Genomic DNA, 24,092 nt, shown 5'->3' with positions numbered 1-24,092 from the left:
GCTGGAAATCTGTCTGTCCAATGATTTTAACAGTCACTGGGTCCGTGAGACTAGAGAAATTTTTGCGGAACTGGGACCGAAAATATTTAAGACCCATCGATTCTGAATTTAAGACTTTTTAAGGCCTTTTATTAGGAAAACGTTATTTAAGACATTTAAGACTTTTTAAGAACCCACGGCCACCCTGTTAATAAAGACTTGGACTATGCGCATAAACCTTGTGCGCGGTATACAAACAAACATGGAACAATACATTTATTAATCTGTGTTAATGTTAGTTAAAAAAAAGACAATCGTTCAGTTTTTGTTCATGTTTTTTGTTGCTGTTACGTGAGGACGAAACGCCTATATGATACAAAATTTATGCGTATACAGCTATACGCGTCTCCGTGTGGATGGGGCCTAAGGTAAATCAAGCAACCTAATATGCATAGGCCACGAAGTGTTGGCGAAATAACATATTAGCGGACTGGAGGGAATAATATGGATTTTTTTCCAGAAAACTTCTTGCACAAAATAAATTCAAGCACTTTCAAGGACCTGTATCTATATGTATGCTTATTTTCAAAAACTTTCCAGAGCCTTGAAAATTTTTTTTCAGATTCACAAACTTTCAAAGATTTCAAGGACCCGTGGGAACCCTGTTGTACTTACTGCTGTTGTTTCTTTTTGTGTTATCAGAAAATAATACTTCTGATTCGGCCCATCAAAGTTTAAATCCCATCTGATACTGAAACCTTGTATGTCTCGCAATGATTACACGTGTATTAGGTCAGTAGGCGGTCTTTTGTGGCTGCTCGAACGCATTCGACCACATCAGCGTCTACACTACGAAAGCAAATCCGGTCAAAGGCGTTTTCGACTACCTCTGGAAGTGGTCGAAAGTGGATGAGCTCAAAACGTTTCACACCCCGTGTACACCTGTATTTACCGTTATCCACTTGTGATCCGATCGACCAAAACGCATCTTAATACCAAGTGTAAACAGGGCCTTAGTTCTTGAATGTAGGGATGGGTATTGATTTAGGTTTCTCAGTTTGATTTGATTCCAATTCATTTGGGTGCATTTCAGTTATAATGAACATTTTTACTCTCTGGTGATGCTGTAAATTATGTAGGGCAGTGTTTCAGACTAATTCAATTAGAATTTAGATTCTAATTTAGATTTCCATTTAGAATCAGCTCATAAGAGACATTCATTTAGGAAATCAGGCTACAATCGCAGCTATAATAGCAGTCACATTCTATGTTGTTGATTAGTGATGCACTGAAATTTCAAAAATAGTTCCGAAGGGCTGAAATTATTGACTGAAACAGTTAGCACTTCTCTGATGACTCTGGTGTCAGCGTCTATTTCGTGCACAAACTGTGGATAAGATACAAATGGTAAACATGTCAGCTGTGTGGATGTACTTTTCTGTGACCAAAAATGATGCTAGAGTAGAAAAACATAACATTTGTTTGGCTGAAATATGAAGTGGCTTGTTGCCAAAGAACTTTACTACAACTGGTTCATCACTGATAAACAAGACAACCTGAATGGCATACCGAGTTTAATTACCAAAACATTAGGGTTGGGTATCGTTTTTTTTTTTTTTCTCGATACCGGTGCCAAATCAATACTTTTAAAACGGACTGGTGTTGTGGAGTAAAAAGGTTCTCTTTTGATGGACAACAGGTTTAGAAATGTGAATACAAGGGAAGTTTAGCTTTAGGCATTTAATTTAAGCAGGTTTAGCTTAGTTAATGGAAGGCTACCTGCTGCCATCAGAGCAAGTGTAATTACTGCATTCACGCGCTCCTCGGATGCTCTCATTTCCCGAGTTGTGCTTTTAAGTCGGAATGTGAAAACAACATGGACACTCTCGTTACTACAAAGATTTGTTGGATTTGTATTATTAGAGCTTTCCGACTTGAGTTCAGGTGCATTTTCTCAGTCAGGAAATTATTTTTCATGTGCGGTGCCGGTGATGATGCTTCTTACGTCCGTTTCGGAGAACCAGAGGACAAATATTTCAATCGATCGCTCCGGCATGGCACCGAAATGAGATACCGAAATCTGCATTCTGATTCGGTTCTAGTACATACCGGTTACATGGGTACTGGTGACATATTGGTACCGGGTTTCGGTACCCAACCCTACAAAACACTGGTTTCAGATTTTGCCTAAATGAAAACTATAATTTAGATTTCGGTGCTTTTGTACAATTTTTTTATTTTAATTAGTGCTGTCAAACGAAAATGAATTAATCGCGATTAAAAAACGATTAATTGCATCCAAAATAAAAGTTTTTGTTTACATAATATATGCGCGTGTACTTTTTATATTTATTATGTATATATAAATACACACATATACAGTATATATTTTTAAAATATTTACATTTATTTACATGTATATATTTATATTCATATAATTTATATTTTGTATAAATATATTTAATATAAAAACAACATTTTTCTTAAATATATACATGCATGTGTGTGTATTTATATATACATAATAAATATACACAGTGCACACTAGTGATGCATGGATGGCGGTTATATCCGCGGGCGCTGCGGATAATCCGCGAGTTGGGTGGGTCGGGTAATAAAAAAAATACTGGATACCAGGATACTTACCAGGATGACCATTTTGACGCCATTTTGTGTGTATTTGGCTGCTTAAGCGCAACAAGCTTAGCTTTTGCGCACAGAAAAGCACCTCTGGAGCGTGCGAGTACCGAGTGGCTTAAAAAGGTGTGAAAATAATAAATTTTTGTTACAATGCAACAATGACCGATTAGGCAAGTGACAATTCTGTCAACTGTACCGAAACGTGAGCGAAAGTCTTGTATCGCAGCGTGCAGCAGCTCTAGATGCTGAAGATGTGAAGAGAAAGTCAGAGAGAGGGGACGCGTTACAACTGAATCACTCACGCTGTTTTCAAATGATCTGATGGTTTGTGTGGATTTATTTACTCATCTAACCTACACACTATATTGAATAAATGTTTTGCAGGAATTTCCCGAAAGTCGAAAGCTGCGGGAATGAGTAATGCGATGTATGCGCAATCCCGCACCGAAATTCAGGACCTGATTAAACATAATTCTATTATACAGAGAATTGTGAAATAGATTTCCATGACTTTTCCAAAACTTTCTGGGCTTATTTATTTTTCCAAAACTTTCCAGGCCTGGAAGATGCGGTTTTAAAATTCCATGACTTTTCCAGGTTTTTCCATGATCGTACGAACCCTGAATGTGACGATCAGGTGCGGTTACCTAAATCAGACTAAAATATAGGCGCGGGTGGATAATTTATTTGAAGCTAGTACACACACATATATTATGTAAACAAAAACTTTTATTTTAAGAAATATCTATGCAATAGTGTTCAATGCATAATGCTTATATAAAGTTGAGGTCGACCGATAGTGGATTTTACAGGTACCGATAGTTAGGTTGGACCACACTGCCCAATACAGATTAATCATCCGATAGTTTTTAAAATGGATACTGTATGAAAACTAAAATAAAATTAAACAAAAACAGTACTGAAGCATTATTTGTAAATGAATAAAAATATTAATATTAAATATAAATTATATATTGATCATTAAAATTAATTCATAGTTCATTAACTAATGTGAACAGAAGCAACTTCAAAATGTAAAAATTAGTCGATATTGAAATGAACACACTCTAACTAGATGGCCATCTTTAAATATCTACACAAAGACTATAGTATTGAAATTACATATATGTATACTCTCACACTTGAGATTGCTTATATTCTAGAACACTTGATGATTATCTTTTCAAAATAACAAAATATGGCAGTCACACAAAAAGCGCAACGCCGCGTCTAGGAGAACTCGCAGGTATCAGGAATCACACACGCGTTCAGTTCAAGCAGTGGTCTAAAACAGTTTATTTAATCACCAAACGGACACAAGTTTACTTCAAGAATGAACGAACAATGAGGCATAGATGAGTTTGAAGTTCGGTGTTTAAAAAATGGAGCAAACGGAAAGAGAAAGTGCGATCTATATTATAGCTCTATAAATGAAGCATTAACAACAATTCGGGACAAATATAATGTAATTTAATGGAAAACTATGTGAATGGCGCTCTGTGGCGCGGCAGGATTTTCTGTCGGCTGCATTTAAATCCGCATCTGAAGTTTCCCGCTCTGTTCAGTGTGCAGTATCACGTGTCTAAACAAATAGCACGTGCTGTCAGTGATTTCAACTACTGTATAATGACAGCAGACCCTTCTCAGCCGTTCCAGCAACGGACGCAACCCGGAAAACTATCGGCATGGATTTTTGCCGATAACCGATAATTCCAGCAAAAAACTATCGGTGCCGATTAATCTGCAAAACCGATACATCGGTCGACCTCTAGTTTCATACAATGTGGCCATACGCATCCTTGACTACAGTACATCCAAATGCTGCTGGAGTGATTGGACCCCTTCTAGAGCTCAGTTTAGCACAGTAAACAGTGTCTTATTGTCTCTATGAGCCACATGGTCGCATTGGTTCTCTGGTGTTGTATCTGTGTAGGATGAGGGAACGGGCCAAGAAAGCAGCAGCTCAAAAGAAGGAAGATGAGGATGAACACAAGAACCTGAAGGTTTGTCAGCTAACACCTGACCTATGCACTTATACGCAAGCATAAATACAAGTACATGGTCATAACTGTGTCATTGTTTTGTGTATTATACTAGATAAAGATGGAACAAACAGAGAACGAGCTGCACAGTCTGTCAGCAGAGTTCCAGTGTCTGAGAAGCTCACTGGCCCAGAGAGATACACATGCCCTACAGCTCCGAGACACCATCACCACCCTCACACACAAACTAAACAGCGCTCACAGGAAGGAGGTAACACTCCAGCAGTTTTCACACCCCAGCTTTCGCCTTGGATGTCTTACAGGTTGTACACAGGATGTAGTGTCTCAGAATAGAGACTTGACACCATTTATCCATGAAGTGCATGTTATTTATAAGAGGGTCAAGGTTTGACTGGTTAGCATGGTCCAGACAAAACCCTGCTGTTAGATGTTGTAATTGCACCATTTGATGGCCAGTCAGTGACAAATGTGAACAATGTCTATATAGTCCAGCAAATAAAGAAATTGATGCAGATGGATGCTAGAAGTCATGTATGCCCCCCTAACTGACTGTAGACTGTCACCATCTTTTGAGCATGACATGTTTGTGTTGTTGAGCAGGCAGCCAATGAAGTGGCTTTGAGTGAACTCCGGAGTGTTCAAGAGCGTCTGAACGTGAGTGAATGCTGTGTGGAGACTCTGAGGGGGGAGCTGAGAGACATGGTTGCTCAGAGGGACATCGCACATGCCGAGCTTCATCAGGCCCGTCTGCAGGCCGCACAGCTCACACTTCAGCTGGCAGATGCCAGTCTGGCTCTGAGAGAGGGGAGGGCCAACTGGGCACAGGAGAAAGAGACCCTGCAGCAGAATGCTGAGGTACGTGTAGTAAAAAAAAATTGAAAAACACAAAGGCAGCTTTGAGACTGTTGTTCTTTTAAGTAATTGCATGAATTGACAGTTGGACACAGTGCGTCTGGAACGTCTAAATGATGAGATCCAGCAGAAGGAGGAGATGTTGCAAGAGGCGAGGATGGAGAGAGAGAAAGCAGTGGTGGAGCTGGGACGAGAGAAAGACTGCAATCGGGTAAATACAAAAACTTTTAAAAAGAAAGATATATAGAAAGATATAAAGAAGAATATACTGAATATAATAATAATAATAAAAATATATTTATAAAATAAACCAGTTAAATGTCATGGTTATTGATGCCAGTTTTTCTTCCAAAAGCTAATATGCTAATGAACAAACTTTATTTAATAACTTAAATATTAAAATAATTAACAAATTACTTTCAAACAATAGCATGTAGCTTAATTTCAAGTATACGTAGTTTCAGGTTTTTCAAGTTATTAAGTAAACAGTAATAAAAACAGAAATTAAGAGCAGTGGTTTTCTTGTCAGTATGTTTTTAGTCGTGTCTGTTTAATAGTGTTAACAGCACACTTTGTTGGAGTTATCATGGTCAATATCACATATTTGCTTACATTTGTTTAGCGACCTAGAATGACCTCGACCATTTACATTTTTATATAATGTAAATTGAGGCATAAATTACATTTGCAATGTAATGTAAATCTAAATATTTTAAGACTTGTACTGTTATGGTTTCTAGTACTCTTGTGAAATTTGTGTTTGTATGTTTAGGTTCAGCTAAGCGAGACCCATCGTGAGCTGCAAGAGCTGAAGGCCAGTCTCAGAGTGGCTCAGAAAGAGAAGGAGCAGCTGCAGACAGAAATACAGGAAAGACCTCTGCAGTTCTCACAAAACTCTTTTAAGTGCTCAATGTTGTCTTGTTCTTATTAAAGCCATCTCAAAAGTTCTCACAGGTCATCCAACAAGTTTCAGAGTGTGCTCAGTTTCTTGGTAAACAACCATCTCATTCATATGAGCCTGAAGGCATAGGAGAAACATGCTGTTGTACCAGTCCTAAACATCAGATGCAAGCTGTCTCTCAAGAGTGTTTTGCTCTCTGTGTGTCTGACAGCACTGGTTTAAAGCAATTTTCCACATAGTAAATACACTTACATTGGAAAGTGAGCAGGCGAGCGGACCGAGGGATTTAAACAGAGAAATCTGACACTTGTATTTTTGTTAATCTTTGCATGAATTCTTAAGTAAAGAAATCTTACGTGAGCTATAAACTTTAAATGATCCTTTCTGGGTGGAGGAACATCTGGTTAGTATGTTACCTATGTAAGGGCTGTGAATGGAGTTTGCAGAACATAAACATAAGAGTTCGGTCATGCATATGCAGTTATGTGGCACCTTTATGGTATCCTTGTTTGGGTACCAAGTGAAAGTAACCAGGTTTACATTTTTAGATATTCATGATGTAAGGTTAACATTTGAATAAAACTGGTTGATGGTTGATAAGCGATTCTGTCACAACAGTCTCCTACTAACATATGTCCTTATGTTTATATTTCAACATAAATTTGTATAATTTTAATATTTATTTGCACTTCTGTCTGTTTTCCTAATGGGCGTCCAATGTAAATGCATTACTGTAAATATGTTTTTCTTTCTATTTAGGGTGACCATATGTCCTATTTCTCGGCTGGGATTTCTAAATTGCCAAAAATGTCTAGGTTTGGACTTTGCTTTCCAATTGTTTTCATATTTTCTGAAGGTAATGACTGAAAAGTAGTTTGACTAATAGCATGGAGGCATTGTACATCATTGACCAGTCGTGGCGTGCAAGAAGGTGGGACAGTAGAGAGCAATTTTATTTAAGTCAATATGAAAACAAAGCCAAAACCTGGACATTTTAGGCAATTTCAAAATCCTGGCCAGGACATATCTGGGAAAAAAAAGATGTATGGACACCCTATATTATTGATTGAAAATTACCTAGAATATTTAAGCTACTTTAAGCTATGATTTTAAACCTAAAACAGTTTTACAAAGATTTAGGGTAAGTACAAAAAATACACGTTTATGAATTGTAAGGTGTCCAGTTTCCCAAGTAATTATTATCATTTTCTCTATAGCTGTACTGAGAAAACAGAAAAACGAGAAAAAAAGGAAACTGCAATTGGATGTAACAATGAACTAACTAAAAACAACTTTGCAAATACAAATCTGAGTATACTTGTTAGGATGAGTGCACTCAAAAGTGCATGGTCTGGGACAAACAGGATTTTAGAGGTAATCACATATGTATTTGTCCCGATGACAGTAAAAAGAAAAGTAGCGCTGATATGTCTTGAAAATATTTAGTTATTCAGTAACCTCACAACATTGGTCATGCTGTATTGTGTTCACATTGCATCGGCCAATCACAACATTACAAACCCTTAAATTTCCTATTTCATGCAACCCTAACAGCAAAGTACCAAGTATTTACTGAAATCTGACCTGTTAAGACACCCATTATTTAAGAAGAGGATGAGGAGGGACAGTATGGTATTTTAAACATTACAGTGTAACATTATTTCATCTTACAGTGTGAGGTTTGTTAACTGTGTGTGCAGGAAGTGATGGAGTACAGCCGTCAGCTGGAGAGAAGGCTGGAGGTGCTGAGCGATTCTAAATGGAGTGAGACGGCGCTGCTGCAGAGCAGTGAGTCACTGCTTTCTTTAATTCTGTACAAACATCACTATACAACGACACTATTGTGGGTCTGTCTCTTTTCTTTATTGCCCTCACACAACAATACCACAGAACTCCAGGCGGCAGACAGCCACATCATAAAATGCCACACACCACTGCATTATACGGCCCTGCACAATGACGAGACTTCAGCACCATACAATACAGCACACCAACCCCACCTCCCGCATGCACACAACTCTGCCATACTTACACAACATCGAAATATAACCCTACTTTGTTATAAATGATATGATATATTTAGGCCCAATCCCAATTCTATTTTATCCCCCTTCCCCTTCTGAATCGCTACATTATATTTTCCAGCAACGAGAGGATAAAATCGCTGTTTTTGAAGTAAACTCACTCTAAAAAGAGAAACGTGCATAAACTTTCATCTCTCTCTCTCTCTCTCTCTCTCGAATTGGCAATATTTGAGAAAAGGGTTTAGCGATTTCTAATTATTGGGGGGACTAGCCCCCCTCAATGTCTACGGTGGTTATTGCCCTGATCAGACATGAAAATATGTAATGGCACTATAGTGCAGTCTATAATGATATGACGTACACACGCACACATCGGAGATCGCGCAGATCACACATCCAGGAGAAAAGAAACTTGTCATTATCGCCCTGATCAGACATGAAAATATGTTGTGGCATTATCGTGCAGTCTATAATGATATGACGTTAGTTAGCAAATATAGCGATTTTTTGCAAACATTTCTTTGAGTAACATGACCGTAAATATGAACTCACGATTGAATGTAACATAAACAAATAATTACTTTTCGTTAAAATCTTTATTAATGCCAAAAATGCTTACATTTATGTGTCTTTTTGTTCGCTCGGGCAGCCATGTTGCCCCTGAAGCCGGTTTACGCTGAGATAATTCATACCCCTTCGTTTGAAGTGTGGTCCCGAAAAATCTTTGTTTGAAGGGCTGTCTGGCCCTTCCCCTACCCCTACCCCTCCAACCAAAAGAGAATTGAGACACCCCTACCCCTTCACGTGAACGCGCGAAACAGAGGGGTAGGGGAAGGGCTAAGGGGTAGAATTGGGATTGGGCCTTAGTATCACTGTGAAAGTACACCTGCCATTTGTGGTTTCAGGTCGTGCTGAAAGCCCACTGCTGTCTGATTCTGAGGACGAGAACCCCGAGGCTTTGCAGGACGCACACTCTTCTGGGCCTCTGAACCACTACAGTCTGTGCGAGCAGCCCCAGGCCGACCTGCTGCTCCCGGCCAACCCGCCACCTTCACCCAGGCACCCCTCGGGCATGGACGCAGTGGTCATCAGCCAACCTGCACCCCTCTCATCTCCACATCAGCCCAGTGCTCACACACACGCTCACAGCTCTGAGTCGGTGAGGGTTTGTTGTCATCAAGTTATCACAGCACATCCAAATATCCAAAAGTGATAAATGAATTTTGGCTGCGTAGAAAATATTTAGGGAAATATTGGCACATAAGTTGATTTACATTTATGCATTTGGCAGACGCATTAATCCAAAGAGACTTATATTGCATTGAAGGTACCCATTTTATCGAGTTTTGCTTTCATTGGGCATTGAACCCATGACCTTGCAGTTGCTAGGGTCATGCTCTGCTGTTTGAGCTACAGCAGATGTTTAATTGTATGTTACCTCTTATGCTATGAGGTGCCCTCACCTTCAAGGCCTCTTCACATCCAATCTAATGTGATTAAATGACACACAAGAATCTATAAAAGTTTTGCTAACAATTTTTTTTCACTAGAAGTATTAACAGATTTTTGTGTTAATCTGAATGGAGTTTTTGCGTTACATCACTCTCTGAATATCAAATTTGAATAAAATTAGATTTTCTTGGGGATCTGAATGCTGAATGCTCATGTTCTGTTTGAGAATTGAGGTTAATAAATCATAACTTTCCTTCTGTTAAGTGATTATTAATAAAATTTCAACATCCTTTATGAAAGATATTACTTAAAAATGGCTGTGTTTGGGGTATCAGAGACCCCAGATATAAAACATAAATAAATGCAATGAATTTTCATAAGCTAAGATTCTGTAAATAGTGTACTAACTCTTGCCAGTTGTTAATTTTGATTTGTCTTATTGTATTTTTAAGCTACACTAATATTCCTTCTAGTCGAGTTTGTTTAGGATTCAAATTTAATGATTTTACCATGCACATTAAAGTAAAAAAATATCAACAGAGAATAAGAATAAACCTATTATCCAAAGAAAATAAAAAATCTGAATATTGCAGAATAATATTTCAGGCTCAATTTGTAGTAGTTCACAGAGATGCACTGAGCCAGATGGCATGTTCTCTGAATTGTTGGCAAGGTTTTTTGGCACTGAATAAAAAAAACCTGTAGCGTTCAGGTAAAAAAAATAAAAATCAGAATGATATCAGATGATATTTCAAACTGAAGTACTTGCAGTACTATGCAGTTTTAAAAATCTGGTTGTGCTCGTTCTTCAGACTTGCAGTGAATAGGCCCTTTATTCATGCATATGTGATTGCGTGTGTGCTTTACAGGAGGAAGAGTATGAGGCCGCTCTATCAAGAGGGCACAGCTCTGGAGAGGAGACGGCTCTTCTCCTGCCTGACAACAGAGACACTACCCTCGGGTACAGCACGCACAAACACACATTCACTGTCTATAAACCCCATCAGTCACACTGTCGTTATCTATGACCTGCAGACACGGGCTCAGATAGATTTTCACATATACTCTTACACAACCCACACAACTAAATATGTCACTGTCGCAAAAAACATTCGGCCCTTCTCTCTCACGAACGCTACACTTTATATCTCCCTGTCACAGTCTGTCACTTTTTCTGTCTTTGCACACGCTAATGCAGGCCTTTATTTATGGTGACAGTCTGAATATGGTGAGGAGATGGAAGTTTTGAATACCACCTCATAAAATTAGTGAGGGAGAAGAGAGCGAGAGAAAGGATAGGGAGAGTTCTGTGCGGGGAGGACAAGAGGACAGATAAGTTGACAGGAAGCTGTAGCAATGATTTACTGAGAGGGTAGACAGCGCTCACCGGCCAATTTTCAGCATCATTAAAACCCTTTCTCCCTCACTTCTCTCCTTCACCCTCTTTCTTTCTCTTCCTAACTCTACTCCTCCACCCCCTCCGTCAGTTTCCCTCTCTCTATCCATCTCTTTCACCTTCTGCTGTCTATAAACGCACCATTTCTTCCCAAACTCACGCTTGTCCTGTTGTGTGTCGTCATGCAGAGATCTGGCAGAGAGCCCCTTGTGGTGAGAGGCAGAACTGCAGGAACCGAGGGCCAGCGCAGCGTGGACTGCTTTGCACCAGTGCAACACGTGTTATGAGTTTTGTATTTAGAAGCATTTGCGCTTTATATCATATTGACATGAGTATTTAAATATGCAATTTGCTTTACACTTTATATGCACTTAGAATATGCATAAGCTATTAGAACACTTTATGTCGCACATGGTTTTAAGGTAACTTTCACGGATGTGTTATTTTACACACATCAACAGACAAGCAGAAGGTGTCTGTAATGAGAAGATTGAGAGAAAGCTTGTATTTGAGGCGAGGAGGAGTTTTTGTGTTTGTTTTTTAGGGTTGTTTTTCAATCTTGATTTTCTTGTGTTCTGTCATAAGACTTGTACTGATATAACAATTATCATTAATGTGCATCAGCAATCATGTAAAGCACAATACCATCAAGATCCTTTCAGGTTTTAAATGTAAGATTTAGTTTGGGTGCTCTTTATTTCGTGGGTCTTGTGGTAGAAGTATTTTTAACGTTTTTTGTTTGTTTGACGATAGATTGTGTGAAAGTTCACACATTAAATGATTGATTGATTGGGATACACCAGCCAGCGACTGATCGTCCTGTTTAAATGTAAGAGCAAAGAGTGGCACTTTAGATTCCTTTCAAGTCGTTTACTCTCATCCTCATGGAACATTCATATGTGCAAAATCTTCTTTGGAGGAAATCCACTTTAGCATGGAGGCTGAGCTGAGGGAATTATGAAGTTTAATTAGTCACTTTAATTGAATTCTTTAAATTTAATTCCTCTAAATTTATATTTGGTGCTTTATTGTAGTTTCATGCATTGTATTGAAACACTGTTTTACATGAATGATAAAATTATTATTTATATGCAAAATGTACTAAGACAGTTTAACTACTTAATGTTCCTCTTGAGGTTGGCGATACATTAGAAAGTTTTTGCAGTACTGCGAGAAGGACTTTTAATTTTAAGGCATGAATTGAACTGCTTTAAATTATGCCTCACGAAATTCAAGGAATCTCATCTTTAATTCAATTTAATGTGTGATGGCTTAATGGTGCGTCACGTGGATCATGTGGAGAGCATTATTTGGCTGTGTTTAAGCTCATTACCTGAGGAAAAAGTCATAATTTCAGAACACCATGATTACATTTTAAATACCATTCACAGGGAGAATATTTTAATGCATATATTAAAAAGTAAAATAATGAAGGGGAATATTATGAAAAGGTATCATACATTAAACCGTACAAGTTCTTTTTTTCCTTTGAAATGTCTGAAACATTTTCCTGTTGGGCTGACTGTAAATGCAGAACTTTTATCTTGTTTGGTTGATTTGTTCTTGCTGTTTACTGTAGGGTCATGTTTAAATAGCTCCTATATGTTGTTTGCCTTTTATACAACATGTCATAATCTGTATTGACTTTAAAAGTGATGTAACCATTACACCTCACTGAAACAGGCTTTTGCTGTCACTCTGTATCCATCAGTCTACTGTATTTGTATTGTACGCTTGACCAGATTTTACTTTGATAGTTTTAAAGCTGTATTCTAGAGCGTCATCTTAGCATCAGGATATCAGAGATTGAAAACAATTCTCATTTTTAAAAGATACACTTCACCTGAACCTGAAAGCCCAGTTTGGAAAAAACAAAAAAAGATTCCAGTTACCCACTATACTACAGCCTACATAACCTGTTTATGGCAGGGAATATTTTAAGATGAGTCCTAAGTAATTGAGATTCAGTAATGTCTAAAAGAACACAGGTCATTTCAGGGCAATACAATCAGAGATTTGGATTTATTGTTTGCATTTTTTGTGCATTTATTCCTTCTTTCACTTATCTAATTTGTTTGTAGGTTATGCGGTTCTGTTCAGGGTGTGGGATGGGTTTCATTAATAAAATAATGTAATGTTTGCTAACAATTTTCATCATTTATTACTTAATGTTATTTATTCATATTGTTTCTTGTTAAAAGGATAGTTCACCCAAAAATGGTAATTTACTCACCCTCAAGTTATTCCAAACAGTTGCTGGTCCCATAGTATGGAAAAACATATAATGTAAGTCAATGGGGACCAACAACTGTGGTTACCCACACTCTTCAAAATATCTTCTTTTGTGTTCAGCAGAAGAAAGAAATTCATACGAGTTTGGAACAACTTGAGGGTGAGTAAATGGTGACAGAAATTACATTTTTGGGTTAAGTAGCTCTTTAATTCATGTTTGAATTGTCTAATTTACACAACTTTTATAAATTATATTTGTATTCATTTGTAGCATTCATTATTGTATATTTACTCGTTCATGCTCATTTATATTTAGATCATCTTTAACCATCATCCAAAACTCACCTAGACTTAATCTTTAAAAATTAATTTAAATACCCTTAATCTTCAGCATATTTTAAATATAACTTTTTACATGAATCTTTGAATATAAAAATGTATAAATGGATATAAATTTTACATTTATTATAGTGTTGCCATGCCTAAATTTAAAGGCACAATATGTAATTTTCGCCGGAAGCAAATCGAGGCCGCTGAACGAGCATGACACACGGCTCGAAAGCAGCGGAGCTTTTATTATGCCACAGTCGACTGCTTCCACTCCTTTCAGTCGTGCGTATGTGGGGGAAAAAAAAGCAGTGCTGTTTACTACGTGTTGCTCCAGCTGTATGAACACAGATGCGTAAATGCTGCTGCAAACATGCTTTTTTCAATTAGCAGACCAGGTAATATACACAGCGATATGGATTAAAACAACATTCACTTATCTTAGATGGATTTCAGATGTTCTGAAACACGCTGCAACAGTTGATTTGCTACGGGCCAAGCTGAATTTGCTCCGGAGCAAGCTGAAAAGACTGCTATTAGCATGTATCAAATTTGTCTCCAGTGACCACTTGTCATCCAGTTTCCTCAAGATTTTCTCTTAATTTCATGACTACATACTTCAACAAGAGGTCTAAAGGCTACACACATACTACATAATTATCACTGCATGTTGATGACTTGTGCGCTGAATTGAGCATTTTTTAAGCTCTACCTATTCTGAAAAGTTTAAAATCATTGTTTTGCTGCAGTACATGTCCTACTATGTTCTCTGGGGCACATAAGGACATGATAGGGTTTCATGTGTTTTATCATACTAGATACATTTGAAAGTTCTGTTATAATGCTACTCTGTGCGGTCGTTATCGGTCTATTAAATCGCACAACATATTAAAGCGTCTTTGGTGTTTCCATGTTTTCTACGAAACAAAACCGGAAATCGAGGGTGTATGACATCATTGGCAGGCGACACAATGACACTATGGACACGCTCCGTGTCACTAGTTAAAATTGCTTATTTCTCTGGATTTAAACATTCTTCGAAACATTTGGGATAATGTAAGTACACAAGTCAGCAAAATATATAACACTGTTCTAGTGGTTTTTGGATATTTTAATAAAAATATATATATAACTGCCTTTAAGACAGTGGTTTTGTTGTTTTGCAAATAGTATAGTACTGTACACTAGTATAATATATCATTTTAATATCAAACAGTTGTTCATTGTAAGTTCATAATAACTAAACATTATTTTAACAATTACAAGTAAAAAATCCATATCATTTAGGTCCATTTTCACAAGGTTAATTTTGGTCACAAGAATATCATTTCACAAGGTCCTAATGGTACATTAGATTATGGATGCACTACACTGACTTTTGATTTACCTGTAAAGATACTTGGGTAGAATTGGACCATTGGCCTCCTGTTATCCTCTCTTGCTTTTTAACAACTTTTTGCTGACCTTCACCCCATTCTTTTCCCTCTGTTGCTTTTCCTATACCACTCCCTCTCTAGCTCTCCCATGTTTTTTTTCTCCTCTCCTCACTCACTCCCCTAGCAGCATGACGGGAGCTAATTATAAAATCAATGGAGCCGGGCTGCCTGCTTTACGGCTGCCTCTAAAACCTTAACAGGGAAATCACTGTAGGATTGATGACTCCTTCACTCTTTATCTCTTTTAATTAGAAATGTAAAAGATATGAAGAGCCTGGGGCCACAGCACTGCACTCCCTCCCTACCTACCTACCTCTCTCTCTCTTTCCTTTTCTGCATTTTCATGTCTTTTAGGAAGGCACTGCCCCGGTTTCCTGCAGAGGATGTGTAACGTATAATCTCCTCTATGTCTCTCTCCTTCTCCAAACACCTCCAGCCAGCGTCTTTTCTCTAACATTAGAAATGAAAAATATATTATGGGTCATTTTGCGTTTTATTACGAGTTGATTGAACAGCATTAAACCAGTGCAGCCTGTATGGTCTCCACTTGCTGGGCAAGATATTAGAGTCATTCTTTTCTTTTACATCCTAATACCTTATTTTGAGTTCACTTTTTGTCTGAATGTTTTTTCCCCCTCACTTTTATTCTGCCATTTTTAATATTTCTTAAATTTTAGAGCATTATTATTAATATTACTGTGCCACTGATATGAACGATACTTCAAATCATGCAGTTTGTTGAAGATAGGTGTGCTATTACATTTCTAGTGAGTCAGTGGATTGACAACTTTTGCTAGAAGAAAAAAAAACATTAAAGAAGCCACTAGGGCTGTGCAATTAATCGAAATTCAGTTTCGATTTTGGGCTCCAACGATTATGAAAATACAGTAATCGAGATAAAATGATTATTGCGCCCCATTCCGCCCCCTTTCCAGCGGTGCTCTTTCGTTCCTCCAATTTCATGTGCAAATCAGTAAAATCATGTAACGAGAGTTTTGCCAAACGGGCTCTAATATAAGCTCTATGGTATCGAGCTTATATATATATATGCCCAAAATTCTACCTTAGAAACTACATAGCAACGTCCTCGCAACCACTTCCAACCAAGGATGGATTACTACTGCCTACTGCAAACATGAAATTGACAGGAGAACAGTGATTAGAGGAATAGTTCACCTAATCTGTTGCTTTTGGCTAAAATACGAGTCCATAATTCACAATAATGCTTCCTCCAGTCCAGTAAAAAAGAACTGTTTAGAACTGTTTTTGCTTGTAAACGGTGCTTGATCTGTGCATATTTCTCTCCCGATTCAGACAAGATGACATTTTCACTGAAGAAAGCAGTATTATAGATAGAGGCCTTGTATTTTAGCCGAAGTAACGGTTTTAAGTTAAATACATCTTCATTATGCATTTGTTTCATAAAAACACATATTGTTCACTTCACAAGACATTAATTGATGGACTGGAGTGGTGTGGATTATTGTAATGTTTTATCAGCTGCTTGGGCTCTCATATTGACGGCACCCATTCACTAAGGACCAGCAAAGGATCTATTGGTAAGCAAGTGACGTAATGTTAAGGCTTGGATGGCCTGAGAGTGAGTACATTTTTGGCAAATTTTTTATTTTGGGGTGAACTATTCCTTTAAATGTACAAAAATAGGACAAATTAAATATTATTTGTCCCAGACACCTCTTCGTCACTAGTTTGGCCTTCTGAAAATTATTGCAGCTTTGATTGTTTTATAAAAGTCATTTCCACTGTTACAATATGTAAAGCACATGTAACAACTGTGATTTTGACTTTATTTAACAAAATTTACATTATATTTTCAAGTACTTTCTCCTTATCAGGACATTACATCTCACAATTAAGATACTACAGTATGATATTGATATTGTAGGCCTACATCAATTCAGTTTTTATCAGCCACTAGAAGTCACATTTGCAAAATATACAGTTAGTTGCAAAAAGCATAAAAGCATCTTTGTTTTCAAGCATAAAATGTTGAGCTTTAAAGTCATAATTCTAAGAAATAAACTCACAGATTTCAAATTGCAGCTGTTAAATATGACAATTAGTTATTAGACTACATTATCTTTTAACACTAGGGTGGAGAGTGTGTAGGAGAGACAAAAGGGGGCCACATTTGACCATAATTCATCTTCAAAAACAGCATGACATCATATTTTGCCAAGGCATGCACCAATCCACTCAAAAGAATCCAGTTCTTTTTATTTTTTTATGTTTCATTGATAGCCATTTAAATGGCTTTAATCAGAATAAAAAAATTAATATCTCTCCACATGTGCCTCTTTTGTTGTTTTTGTAATTGGAACAATCATTGCCTAGACGTTGCTCTCGCCTTTTATTATTGCTCTTTTCTCCTTCATTTAACTCTCATTACTCTCAGCACTATGCTCTGAACACCACAGGAAGTGGTGTGTGTTTGCCATGGAAAGAAAAACATGTCCTGTCTCTTTAAATCCATCACCTCAGCCTATCTGCCTTGTGTTCCCATGGCAACATCTCATTGGAATTGAATATATGGGGTCCTTGTAAACCAGTGTATAATGTATGGCCCTTGTTTTTAATCTTAGCCCTAGTTTATTGATCTTTTTTAATGAAACTTAATTACAGTAATCTTTTAATTAAGAGTACCATAACCCGGTTTACTACAATACCCTTGAGCTTTGAATAAATAGAATTGTATATTGCTAGCCCCTGTGTGCTCTTTACAAATAAAGTGGCCAAGTCTAAATCCATCAAGTACAGTGTCTGCCCATGAATTCAGAAAGACAGGAATAAATCCATATGAACTTGTCCTTTATGGGTATATTGAGAATATGAAAACATGCTTGAAAGGGTGTGGCCATCTGTATCATTCAGAAAAACACTTAAAATATAAACCAAAATAAATTCTGAAATGAATTTACCTGGTAATATGAAACCTAATATTTAATAGTAATAATAAACATCTCTTGATCTGGTAAAAAAAAAAAAAAAGACTATTTTTTTTTTTTATTGTTATATCAAAATTGACAGTTTAATTTAACCAATTCATTAGTATTTAATACTATATTAAATACTTTTTAATTATCACATTTAATTATCTAAAGGATTAAATTCTTTCTTCTTAATGAAACCAAATTTTCATAATAACCATCCGCCCTGTCTCATGTCTGAGCCTTTAATGCTCCAGTATGAATAATGCAGGGATGTTTCTTTGTCTTCAGATAATTACTGTATGACACATGCAGACAAATGAGGGCACACTGGCAGGATCCATTAGTTTTGGTCTCAGTAGTGTTTGTGTGTGGTTAGCGTTTGATAAATGACTTCTCCAGCCAGCAGGGTCATTAGCGCTAATCTGTGGTGCACTATCGCCCTCTGCTGGATGAATGCTACGCAGATTTAGATGTTTCACACCCGTTGTTTTATATTGTGAATGTTGTCTGCTAAGATTGTGTCATCATTTACTCACCCTCGTGTCGTTCAAGACGAGTATGATTTTCTGTAGAGAACAAAATAAGATTTTTTTTTGAAGAAAGTCCTAACTGCTTTTCGTTTCTCCTCAATAGAACAGTGTGACCAGGGCCTGTTAAGCGTCAAAACGGACAAAAAACATCATAAAATATCATAAATATAGCCTATACGACTATTACAATATATTTAAAGTATTCTAAAGCTATGTAACACTATTGTGTGAAGTACAGACCGAAATTTGAGTCGTTATTCACGGCAAAATCCTCGGCTGTCGCTTTCTAATCTTTTTCCTGCTTCCATGTTGAAATTTGGCGCGTGGACGCGGCATAGCAGATTTACTTAATTGTGCCAAATAGTAAATAGTAAATCTGTCTTGATTTCACCACACATTTTTCTTACATAAAGCTAATTTTGCGTATAATACACTTACAAATGAAAGGTAAGGTGGAGCTAGTGCATTTAGTGAGTAACGATAATGAGTAATGACTCCACTCCAAGCAGGGTTGCCAGGTTTTCACAGCAAAACATGCCCAATTGCTACTCAAAACCAAGCGGCAACCTCCCGGTCTCTCTCTGAAACCAACACGGAAGTGACTAAAACTGCAATTCATCGACTGGCCGCTAGAGGCTGGCTCCAAAAGGGAGTCAGTCCCATAGACTCCCCATGTTAAAATGGCCAACTTTACAGCAGAAAAAAATGTTTGTACAAAGTACAAAAAGTGGTTTTGGTCTATATAGCTAATTTTGCCCTTCATGACAACTGTGAGGGGGGTGAATTTTTTTGTAACTCATCCGTTTATATTATATTAAGCCTTAAAATTCTACATAATTAAGGGCGTGGCCACTTGAGTGACAGGTGGATTTATGAATAATGCAGGGATGTTTCTTTGTCTTCAGATAATTACTGTATGACACATGCAGACAAATGAGGGCACACTGGCAGGATCCATTAGTTTTGGTCTCAGTAGTGTTTGTGTGTGGTTAGCGTTTGATAAATGACTTCTCCAGCCAGCAGGGTCATTAGCGCTAATCTGTGGTGCACTATCGCCCTCTGCTGGATGAATGCTACGCAGATTTAGATGTTTCACACCCGTTGTTTTATATTGTGAATGTTGTCTGCTAAGATTGTGTCATCATTTACTCACCCTCGTGTCGTTCAAGACGAGTATGATTTTCTGTAGAGAACAAAATAAGATTTTTTTTTGAAGAAAGTCCTAACTGCTTTTCGTTTCTCCTCAATAGAACAGTGTGACCAGGGCCTGTTAAGCGTCAAAACGGACAAAAAACATCATAAAATATCATAAATATAGCCTATACGACTATTACAATATATTTAAAGTATTCTAAAGCTATGTAACACTATTGTGTGAAGTACAGACCGAAATTTGAGTCGTTATTCACGGCAAAATCCTCGGCTGTCGCTTTCTAATCTTTTTCCTGCTTCCATGTTGAAATTTGGCGCGTGGACGCGGCATAGCAGATTTACTTAATTGTGCCAAATAGTAAATAGTAAATCTGTCTTGATTTCACCACACATTTTTCTTACATAAAGCTAATTTTGCGTATAATACACTTACAAATGAAAGGTAAGGTGGAGCTAGTGCATTTAGTGAGTAACGATAATGAGTAATGACTCCACTCCAAGCAGGGTTGCCAGGTTTTCACAGCAAAACATGCCCAATTGCTACTCAAAACCAAGCGGCAACCTCCCGGTCTCTCTCTGAAACCAACACGGAAGTGACTAAAACTGCAATTCATCGACTGGCCGCTAGAGGCTGGCTCCAAAAGGGAGTCAGTCCCATAGACTCCCCATGTTAAAATGGCCAACTTTACAGCAGAAAAAAATGTTTGTACAAAGTACAAAAAGTGGTTTTGGTCTATATAGCTAATTTTGCCCTTCATGACAACTGTGAGGGGGGTGAATTTTTTTGTAACTCATCCGTTTATATTATATTAAGCCTTAAAATTCTACATAATTAAGGGCGTGGCCACTTGAGTGACAGGTGGATTGCCGCGGCTGTCACCACCGTCGAGCTAGGTGGGCGTGGTTTCAGCAACCAGCTCCCGCCTCTTTGCCCATTTTCGATTATCCGGGAGTGACGCGCGGTGACATGCTGCCAAGATGGCAACGGCCAGCTCCGCCCACTTTAGGCTTCAAAAACGCTCTTCGGAAACCTACGGGCGACGTCACGGACACTACGTCCATGTTTTTATACAGTCTATGCTCAAAACTAGCCCAATGGCGTTTCGGGGAGTGGGGTGGGTTCCCGGGTAAAAATCGCTTCGGGGGTAAAATACACGTTTTTCAACAGGGTTCCTCCGGTAAAATTCACATTCCAGGGGCTAAATGTCACGTTATTGGGGGCGCTTCAACCGCTGACATGAAAAACAACCCGGGGCAACAGTGTTAAAGTAGCCTAATTCCGCGGGAAAACCGCGGACTTGGCAACACTGACTCCAAGTGTGCGCTTGAAATGTTTGTTACCTCGATTACAAAATTACTACACAACCACATTTATACTGAATGTCTTCAATTTATGCCAACTGTAATAAAACAAAACTTGTTTTACATGTAGGCTAATAAAGTACAAAAATATGATTCCTAAATTTGATGATTCCAAAATAAAATGCCTAAAGCATATTCTAAATTCTAAATAATAAATAAATAAATGAATAACAGAGAGAGATTCTCAAAAAAAATGTTTATTGTGCCTCTTATTGTTTATATGGCTTTTTATATAACAGAATTTGTTGAACACGAACAAAGGACTGACAATACATTAGCCAAGTTTAGAGAACAAGAAAAATATGATGAAGAGTTAAAGTAATCTCAACATTCCACTTGCTATACGTGTGGCTGTGGCGCAGCTCTGAAGGAGAAGAGGTCAGTATTACAGCTCACACACTCTGACAGCACCACAGTGATGACATTCATTTAACAAAGTACTACACTACAGCTTACTGAGTGCAGCCATCCTCACTTTCAAAACACAAACACACACACGCACATTCACACACACAGCTGAGTTCTGGTCATAGTCTTATTGCTTGACTGAGACTGACACCTTTTAATGTTCAGTGGCACACGACCACCAAATTGCATACTGTGTGTTTTTGGCAATAAAATGGATTAGGTAACATTAGAAAAGGAACTCTATTTCTATAACGAAGATGAAAGTTCTGCAATGAAGTTCTGTGTAAGATACGCAGATTTATTTCAGTTCATGGTGACACGGCCAGATTTCTGAAACGTAACATAAATATTGCCCGTTTCTAGGCTGCCGCCAGACAGCAAGCGTTTGGTCCTCACAGAGATGCCCTGAGTCTGAATTTCATGTTTTTCTTTTTTATAGCAAGAGTTCTGAATACATGTAGCATGCGTTTCAAAATGTGTGTGTGTGTTTGTGTGTTAGCACAGGTCTGCGTTCCTGTATTTCATCGTGATACATGAGATTCAGAAAATTCGTCCAGATGCATTTGTGTAGTTATCCTGAAGAACCGTCTAGGCCGATGAGGTCAAAGTTAATTCCACTCGAGTGCTGCATAACTTCTGCCTGAGCACTCTGAATGAAACCGGTCCAGTATGACATTATATGCATGATGCAGAGACTTGAAGGTAATGGACATGTGGGTGTTTCTGTTTGGAGCTGGGCTCCCTGACAGGAGTTGAACCCTACAAGCTGCAAACTTTGGCACAGACACACCATTCAATTGGCAGCGAATCATGTGACGCAATGAAAGCCGATACGTAATGGCATTCCCCTAAAAACAGGATCATTCGACGGGAGATACCCAGCCACTGAACTGATTATCAATGACATCAAACGCTGAGCCAAAGTTCCCAAGAACCCAACCAAGCAGCTGGATAAAGACTCAGCATAGGTCTGCCAGTTATAGCAATCCAATTATCTTTCTGTAAGTCTGCCCAGGAAAGCTATCCAAACAAAATATAACTAAGAAAATAGAATACAGGACAAAAAAATATATAAAGGTATATATAGATATGAATGGGCTTATTCATAAAATGTAAAGAGAACAAACTATCTCAAGGCTGAAAAAGTCAAAATGATATTCAAAAGCGTCAACGACAACAGAAAAAGGATTAGCATTTTCAATTTTCATCCTGTATTTTCTTTTGAAAGACTTTTTTGAACCCGTTGAGAGTCAGCTGTTAATGGTATAAGTCCCATTTGGCTTCTCCTTTTCAAAGCAAACAAACAAGTTTTATAAAAGCTGCAGTTATTTTGTCTGAAAAGCCAGCTGTTTTGTCTTTCGCCTTCCCTCTCGTTCTGCGGGAAGAGGTTTTTTATGTGAGTTTCCTCAAATCGACTCACTGATGTCTCTCATCGTTGACCGAGTGGCCTGAGTTAGGAGTGTCTGTACAGGTAAGGCTGGAAGAAGAACGCTTCCTCACTGAGCTCTTCCTCCATGGCTCTTTCTGGACACATCCACATTGGGTTCCTGGCCATCCCAGGCCTCTCCGTCGCTGTCTGTACCCCTCTCCTCCTCTCCGTCGTCGTCATCGTCGTCCTCCTCCTCCTCCTCTGGTGAAGGCTCGCTGCCGTTCTCCGTGGCCCAGCTGTCGTCCTCGTCCTCCTGCTCATTCTTCATAGTGAGCAGGGTCGGCGGAGGAGCGGGCTGTTCGAGCTCAGGCTTCTTCTCTGTGGACTCGGTCTGATCCTCGAAGGCCTCTGGGTTTTCCAGCATCTCCCGGATGAGAGGAGGCATGGGGCCTGGGATCTCCATCTTGAGAGTTATGGCCCTTTCTGCTCCTGTTGCACAAAAACAGTTGATTTCAGGATGGTGTCATCTACATAATATATCATATGTATTAAGGTAATTAGTACCTAGGAGAGTGTGAAAGTCTATTCAAACTGATTTTCACACCAATTTTGGGCATCAATGTTTAAGATTATACAGAAAATAGGTAAATTGATTTTTATTGTTTGCATTTATTGTACGATATTTAAATATACACTACTGTTCAAAAGTTTGGGGTCAAGTTTTTTTTAATGCTGTTTTTTTAATGTTCTATTCAGCACATAACTCTGAAAAAAGTATTATGCTTTCCACAAAAATATTAAGCAACACAACTGTTTTTTCGACATTGATAATAATAAGAAATATTTCTTAAGCACCAAATCAGCATATTAGAATTATTTCTGAAGGATCATGTGACACTGAAGACTGAAGTAATGGCTGCTAAAAAAACAGCTTAAAATAGAAAAAAAGAAATTTAATTTGTAATAATATTTCAAAATATTACCGTTTACCATATTTGTGATCAAATAAATTATGATGCATGCATTTACTGTATTTGTGATCATACTTCAAAAAATTTATTATATTTATATTTATATA

General features: G+C 37.9%; 2 protein-coding genes across 5 annotated transcripts in view; one reads left to right on the top strand and one right to left on the bottom strand.

The window, feature by feature from the left end:
• Positions 1-13,119, top strand: part of calcoco1a (calcium binding and coiled-coil domain 1a) — a 26,317-nt gene extending 13,198 nt beyond the window's left edge. Inside the window, exons 7-15 of the mRNA XM_016454673.1 lie at positions 4,553-4,622; positions 4,717-4,872; positions 5,223-5,477; positions 5,560-5,685; positions 6,247-6,342; positions 8,076-8,163; positions 9,305-9,558; positions 10,721-10,812; positions 11,436-13,119. Coding sequence (XP_016310159.1) covers positions 4,553-4,622; positions 4,717-4,872; positions 5,223-5,477; positions 5,560-5,685; positions 6,247-6,342; positions 8,076-8,163; positions 9,305-9,558; positions 10,721-10,812; positions 11,436-11,463 — 1,165 coding nt within the window. The 3' untranslated portion in view covers positions 11,464-13,119. The remainder of the gene's footprint in view (positions 1-4,552; positions 4,623-4,716; positions 4,873-5,222; positions 5,478-5,559; positions 5,686-6,246; positions 6,343-8,075; positions 8,164-9,304; positions 9,559-10,720; positions 10,813-11,435) is intronic.
• Positions 13,120-21,462: 8,343 nt separating this feature from the next.
• The window catches only part of LOC107664174 (retinoic acid receptor gamma-A-like), a 61,843-nt gene continuing 59,213 nt past the window's right edge, over positions 21,463-24,092 (bottom strand). For all 4 annotated transcript variants that reach the window (XM_016454640.1, XM_016454641.1, XM_016454642.1 and 1 more), the window contains one exon: positions 21,463-23,503. In XM_016454640.1, coding sequence (XP_016310126.1) covers positions 23,142-23,503 — 362 coding nt within the window. In that variant the 3' untranslated portion in view covers positions 21,463-23,141. The remainder of the gene's footprint in view (positions 23,504-24,092) is intronic.

The sequence above is a fragment of the Sinocyclocheilus anshuiensis genome, unplaced genomic scaffold (genome assembly GCF_001515605.1).
Source record: "Sinocyclocheilus anshuiensis isolate Anshui unplaced genomic scaffold, SAMN03320099.WGS_v1.1 scaffold67, whole genome shotgun sequence".
NCBI lineage: Eukaryota > Metazoa > Chordata > Actinopteri > Cypriniformes > Cyprinidae > Sinocyclocheilus > Sinocyclocheilus anshuiensis.
Note: the sequence above shows the minus strand (reverse complement) of the source record. Positions and strands in the feature narration are given on the sequence as shown.